General features: G+C 35.6%; 1 protein-coding gene across 1 annotated transcript in view; it reads left to right on the forward strand.

Moving 5' to 3' along the window:
- Nucleotides 1-1288, forward strand: part of kank3 (KN motif and ankyrin repeat domains 3) — a 39882-nt gene extending 38594 nt beyond the window's left edge. The window contains exon 12 of the mRNA XM_038301932.1: nt 639-1288. Coding sequence (XP_038157860.1) covers nt 639-701 — 63 coding nt within the window. The 3' untranslated portion in view covers nt 702-1288. The remainder of the gene's footprint in view (nt 1-638) is intronic.
- The last annotated feature ends 6211 nt before the right edge of the window (nt 1289-7499 follow it).

Below are 7499 nucleotides of genomic sequence, written 5' to 3' on the forward strand. Positions count from 1 at the left end.
ACACTTCTGCAAAGGAGACTTCAGAAAACAGGACGGAAAGAAAAAGACTGGAGGAGGGCTTTTTCTCCGAATTCAGTTAAATTGTTTGGGATTGTTTTTGCTGGAAAAGAAAAAAAAAATGCCATTATAATCCATGGATAAGTCTGCTTGTCACCCATAGGAGGGGGCTTATTCCTTCCTTCCTTCCTTCCTTCCTTCCTTCCTTCCTTCCTTCCTTCCTTCCTTCCTTCCTTCCTTCCTTCCTTCCTTCCTTCCTTCCTTCCTTCCTTCCTTCCTTCCTTCCTTCCTTCCTTCCTTCCTTCCTTCCTTCCTAAGAAAATTACTTTTCTTAAAAAATCAAATACACCTAGAAAGTAAAACAGTTAGCCCCCACAATCACTCAATCCTCAGAGGTTTTTGTTTCAAGTAACTTTTTGCCAGCAACAAAAAAAGTTTTTTTTCTGACAGCTTAAATCTGGTGGAAAATGAATAAAGTAAACTGATGATTTTGGTTATGCAAAAAGGCCCTTGAATGGGCCACCATCTGAATCCTTATTTGCAGAAAAGCTATAGGAATTTAAGCACTGCATCCATCTACCTGAGGAAATAAAACCTTTCTTTACTTCTAAAACCCTTCATTATTTTTTTTGATGGTTCAGGGGAGTCCAAAGGGCCAACCAAGGAGCAGCACAAACCCACACAAGTCCTGGCCCGCAGATTGACACCACCCCAGCTCTTCGTCTAAGCAGATGGACCTGCAAATACAACTGGATTGGAGCTGTGGAACGCTCAACTGGAATTTATTCAAATACATTATTTTAAATTAAAATGTACTGCTATATGTTCTACCTTTATAAGTATTGTTGATATGAGAATACTATTTTTCCAAAAATAATGGTTGTATTTTGTTATTACCCGTTGAACTAAAAACAGTATTTTTTTGTGTAATGGGAAATAAAACATGACATTATTTGCACATAACTAACATTTTACTGTCAACTGCAGCACACTCATACATGCTTAATTAGATACACATGTAGAAGTCTTCATCTATTGTTTTACCTGAAATCTATCACTCAGATGAAATTTAAAACCTGCTCTACTCTTGCTATCCTATCCATTTTCATTTACCAGATGTGCTAAGCACCTCAATCCTGTTACTTTGCTTCTGTAAAGTGTTGGTCAGAATAAAAAAAAATACACCTACATTTAAAGCTCAGAATTTACAATATTTTAAGATATTTTTTGTTAAACAGAATGTAATGCTTAAAAATTGTAATCAGCAATGTATGTTAAATATATTTATATATAAATGATATATCAAATAAATATATTTGCATAAATCTGTGTCATCTAAAAACAAACAGAACTGATGCTGTTTTTATTATTTTGCTAGCAAAGTGTTCCTTTATTCACTAACCAAATCATTGTAAATACATTAAGTTTTGACAGAAAACCAACATCTGAAGCATTTTCTTGCAGCTTTCAGCACATAAGCTGCAGCCTTTCAAATAAAAAAACTTTTAATCGCATGCAAAACAAAAAGTAAAACAAGTAACTGTATAACAGCAATAGTAATCACAACAACACAGTACAGTAATCAACACAAAAGAAAACTTGACAAAGTGAGGCATTTAGACAGCTTTATCTGCATTTGTTTTTTTTTTTTTTTTATCAGGTGAAGGGTTATTTAACATGATATATTCTTTCATAATTCCTTCCACCAACATGCAGCAAGTTTCTGGCCCAATGCATCCAAATCAACACACAAAAAAAATCTAAGGAAGGTCAGTCAGGAGTCTAATTTTGACCTGTTTAAGGACATTACATCAAAGATGAATCAGCCTGTAGAGTTTTTCACTCTAATTTTGTGTGTGACTCCAAATATAGACCTCCATTGGTTAATAAATTGATTTCCATCCCCAAAAACATCGAACGTCATTTAGAAGTTGGTTTTTAGGCTAAATCTGGTTGGTCAGTCATAGTCTTGATTTAGTCCAGAAATAGTTGTTGAAAATTGGGCTGTGTTTGGTCGGTCTGATTTTATCCCACTTTAATTCAATTATAGACGTAATTACGATGTAATGTAGAAATTGTTTGGATGTAAATCCTGTTGACTTTTTGATGTCTTCAAGAAATTATTGTTTGGTGGAACTGATGATGTTAGTGTGCTTTTATTGTCAGCACATTCAACTTTGTGCAAAACACAGTATTTAATGAGAATATTTCTTTCTTTTAAGCCTTTTTTGAGGGTTCCATTTATTTTTTTGAGCAGTCTATTTACCGTTTTACAATGCAGGTTTACTGAAAAAAAAAAATTGTACCTGAAATCAAGGAAACTCTTGAGTTTTACTCACCCTCTTGATCTGTTGCCGTAGTAACATTTTCCACTGAGCTAACCCAGTGGGGAGCAGGCTCACAATTTGAGTCTGAGTTTGTTAAACCTGCTTTGTGAAACGGACCCCTGCTAATGGAGGACCTCAAGTAGGCAAAATGAAAACATGTCATTTAGCACAGGCAGGTTTTGTGCAACCCTGTACCTCTAGTATTACCCCAATCAAAAAATCTAGATGATAACCTTACAAATGTAAGACTTTCTTGCTTTTCACCTGTCATAACGAATATTACTTTTATAAATTACAAATTAGAAAGGAAAGATTAAAGATTTTTAAAGTAAGAGCAAATTTATGACTAAGATCATGAAAGAATTATAATATATTCTAAGTGATCGCTCTTTACATGTTTTTAACTTTACTTGCAAAGTTTTAATTGTTTTGATTGAAGATAACTTTCTAAAAATCACTAGAACATTTTTTATGAAGATGTGACGACTTTTCAAAATTTGAAATGCATTCAGTCTCAATCACCAATTGGAAAGTAAGACCAGAATACTTTAGAAGATAGAAAGGAAATACAAGCAATTCTTTCCTCTTGAATTAAAAAAAATTACATCTACATCAAATTTTAATGTCTTCTTTAACATTTACTATCAACATGTATTAGGTTGGTTTGATATTTTAAATTGGTTTGTGTAGCTGTTGGAGAAAGGAGCCATTTAATAAATTTAGGTTGAGTGTTATTGAGGGTCACTGTACAAGGTCCATATTTATAATAACTGAAAATAATAGGTTTTTCTGACAAATTAAATATTAAACCAAACATTTATCATCAAATATATGTCATAAACATTTTTATTTTGGCAGGTTATCCCCCACATGTTCCAAAGAAGAAGAAGCTTGTGGAGAATAATTGTTAGTTGAATATCAGTTTAGGGGGGGAAAAAAGGCATGTTTGTGATTTGTGAAAGAATTACAAGGGCAATAAATATCCAACAACAAGGCACAGGACATGGCCATATATCCGCTTTTTGCTTAAAAAACCCCATTTAGCTATGAATTGTGGGCAACTGATGCACATTTAGCTCGAGTGTGGACCATGGGACGAGAAAGGCTGCTCTGCAGAATTGGAACACACTACACACTCAAACGCTCAGTCAATACACGCAAATTAAGTACGCAAGGGGAGAATTGCGGGTATTGGGAAAGGGCTCATGGCGGAAACCCCAGTAAGGATAGCACAGCTAACCCAGTAGTGCTTGCTGAAGTCAATGGCTAAATGATGTAATTTGTTTATAATGAGCCTCATGCAACAACATTTTCGTATTGCTGTCCTAACTTCTCTTATTTTTTCTCCTACTGTGGTTTCCTACGAGTCCGCCACATCAGATTCGACAAACATTCTTAACTTCAGTAAATTATCATAAAGATCCTTGTAAACAAGATGCATACCACCTGTGCATAAGTGAGCGTGTTGCAATTATAAATCTGCATAATTAAAGCACAAAGGGTGGTATTTACAGGGTGTCAACTTTCACCCATTGGGTGTGAGACTTCACATCCCCATTTTCTCAAGCTAAAAAATAAGGGACATTAAACTCAACTCCATTCCATTTTATTTGTATATAAACATCCAGTCCCTGTTTTCAACACAACCTTACTGCTAACACGCAAGGACATGCCAGGTTTATATCCAGTCCATATTTTTGTTCCAGCTCACCTTTTCACTGTGCTGAGAGCAGGAGCTGAAAGACCTGTGCCAGATTGATAAAATGGTGGGACGTTTGAGAAGTTATGAGGGATGGCGCGTGTTTTGAAGCTGCTCTGCTTGTGGAGAAATGTCCTGGGCCGTGAGTAGTGAGGAAACAGGAAGCGATTCTTGTGGGATGGAAGAGGGAAATAGTGACAATGAAGGTTGGAAGATAGCAGCATCAAAAAATGAGAAAAAGCGGAAAAAACAGAGATCAGTTAAAGGGGAATCTAGTTCAGAACAATCCAGTGATGATCAATCCATACATTCCACAGCACAACAAAATGAATTCAAAGTCATATTCAAAGTCGTTAATCAGGCAGACTCTTTTACAAACTGGAATCCGGTTCACTTAACAAAAACCATCAATAAACTTGTTGGAGAAGTCAGAGGTGCCAGAATTCTGTACAGTGGAGACCTGCTAATTAACTGCAGAGACAGCGCCCAGCAAGGCAAAGCAATACGTATTAACAAAATTGACGGGATAAGAGTTCAGTGCAGCCTAATGGAGAACAAAAAGATCAGCAGGGGAGTCATTGGAGGAGTTCCTCTGAAAATTTCTGAAAAAGAGATTCTGGAAAACATAAGCGGTGCAAAAGTAAAAGAAGTAAAACGGTTAAAAACAACAAGAAACGGAGAAAGATCTGACAGTTTATCTGTACTAATTAAATTCGAGGAAGAGCAATTACCAAGCAAAGTATTCATCGGTTACATCAGTTACAATGTCAAAATCTACAATCCACCACCATTGAGATGTTTCAAATGTCAAAAATTCGGACACATTGCAGCAGTTTGTAAAGGGAAACAGAGGTGTGGAAGGTGTGCAGGAGAACATGAATATGGTAAATGTGGAAAAGAAGCTAAAATAAAATGCTGTAATTGTGGTGGAGAACATACTGCTGCTTATCGCGGCTGTGAAGCAAGCAAAAGGTCTGAAGAAATAAAAAAAATGAAATTTGAGCTTGGAATAACTTATGCTGAAGCTGCAAAAAGGATCCCATCTCAGTCAGAAAAACCCAAACCTACAGTTCAACACACGGCAAATTTCAAACCTCTAGAGAAATCTCCAAAAATTGATGAAGACTCACTAATTGTTAAAAAGACAAATTTTGTTCTTTTCATGGTGGAAGTGATTAATTGTACTGCTCAGACGACAAAAAAAACAGAAAAAATCAAAATAATAGTGAAGGCTGCAGAAAAATATCTGGATGTTAAAGATATAAACTGGGAGATGGTTGGAAGCATGATGGAAAGACCAATGGGACCATCAGAAACTGGCAGAGGTACGATGACCTAGAGTAAATTAAAATTATACGGGCAAATGTAATTTAGTATAATTTAGTATTATGTGGGTTTAAGTTACACAGGTTATTTTATTGTATTTTTTTTTTTTTTTTTTTTTTTTTTTTTGGGGGGGGTGAATCGTTTCCTGTTTCCTTGCTTTACTCCATATCAGTTGGTGGCGGTAATGCACATTTCACAAGTTTGCCAACCGCCATAAAATCTCATAAGAAGAAGAAGAAGTTATGAGGTCTGTTATTTGAATTTTTATCTTATCCTTATCTGCAGGATGATAATTCACTTTTTAAATAAATGAAGATTTTAAGCAATCTAGTACTTGAGTAAATGTGAATATATCCAACAGCATTGCTGCAAACTTTTTACCAAACCTTGGAGTGAGATATTAAAATAGTTTGGACAGGCAAACCTTGTCAGGGTTAGATTGAAAAGCAATCAGGATACGTGCAGCTATAGGTTGTAGCTTTTCAGAGGATTTAACTGTAACTAACCCTTAGCAAAAAGTAGCTTATTCAAGTACACTAAAAGTGCACTAATTTCATACTTAAAATCAGGCCGTGCACTTAGAGTTTACTTATTCTAAACTATATTTCATATACTTAACAATAGTATAGTCAAGTGTACTTGAGTACTTTCAAGTACACTAAAAGTACATTGTACATTTTTCGGTATACTTTCTAAACTTATACTTAAGTATTCTTAATAGAATTTACTTCAAGTATGCTTCTTTTTGCTAAGGGAATGTGGATAAATATGGAATTTCTATAGAGCAGTAAATGTCACTATAACTCATAAAGTGATCTGTAGTTATGTGGAAAATGTTTCACACAATATACATTATTTTCTATATTCTGGTGATTTTCAGAGAATTGAGGTAAAGAAAAATGGGCCCTGCTAAAATACTTGCATCTTAAATATACTGTAAACAAGAGTTTTGCAACTGTGTTTATTAATTATTCTATGCAGTTCAAGTAAAATAAACAGTGGGGAACTAATACTAATACCATAACCTAATACCTGTATTACTGGCACTAATACAGGAACCAGTGCAATCAAATCCTGTCTGTGAATATTTGGTAATAGACTAAGGACTAAACTCATTATCTCATTAGTTTTTTTTTTATTTTTTTTTTTTTTTACAAACGACAAAAGAGCTAAACAAGGCAGATTCTATAAAACCTTACCATGAAAGAAGACAGAATTTCTGTGGATGTTTAATTTCTTAAAAATGTAATGGAAAGTTTTTAAACATATACAATAGACCAAAATAAGGATATATTAATATGATAATTAATAATAAATTGAGAACATGCCTGTGGTCCCTCCTCTATCAGTGCTGAATAACTGAGTTGTTCTGCACATCCTCTCTGTATGTGGAAGGCCTTTTCTTGGGTGGCTGATCTTTTGAAAAATAAAATGCAATGGTTCTTTTTCTTTTTTTATGGACCCCCTATGGGTTTGTGAGACATACGGAAAGCTTTGAGAATTTAGATATTTACTTCAGTTCCTTCCTTTATGTTTGAGTTAAAGTATGGTGGGATCCGGTTCATGAGTGATTGGAGGATGGAGCAGGAGATCAACAGACGATATGGCCACTGCTGTGCAGTGCAGATGCTGAGCTGGTATTTTATGGTGAGGAGAAAGCTGAGCCCAAAGGCAAAGGATGGTCGGTCACAATCTGGGTTATGACCAAAACGACGTCCTGGATACAAGGGACTGGAATTAGCTCCCCCTGCAGGGTGGCTGGGCACACCCTTAAAGAGTAGATGAGGAGCTCAGCCATTTGGGAGAGGCTCGGAGTAAAGACACTAGGTATGTCCAGCTGCCAAATAGAACAGCCTTATAGAGCACCTGAAGGCTAAGGATGAGGTCAGGATTCTATTCAGGACAGTCAATTTTCCATCAAAATGTATCCCCCTGAAAACATTGAAATGAATGGCTCTGTTAATATAGGGGGGTGAACCAAACCTCTTGGTAATGTAGGGCAAGCTTGAAGAGTGCATCCGATGAGAAGATCAACTGTTTAGTACATCAACTCTTTACTGTATGGTCACTGGACCTGGATATCAGCTCGGCAGATCGAAAAAAAAAAACACCAAAGAAAAAAACATCTTTGAAAAAACTGCTTAAAAAAA

This window comes from Cyprinodon tularosa, unplaced genomic scaffold (assembly GCF_016077235.1).
Source record: "Cyprinodon tularosa strain WSP-4 unplaced genomic scaffold, ASM1607723v1 ctg478, whole genome shotgun sequence".
Lineage (NCBI taxonomy): Eukaryota > Metazoa > Chordata > Actinopteri > Cyprinodontiformes > Cyprinodontidae > Cyprinodon > Cyprinodon tularosa.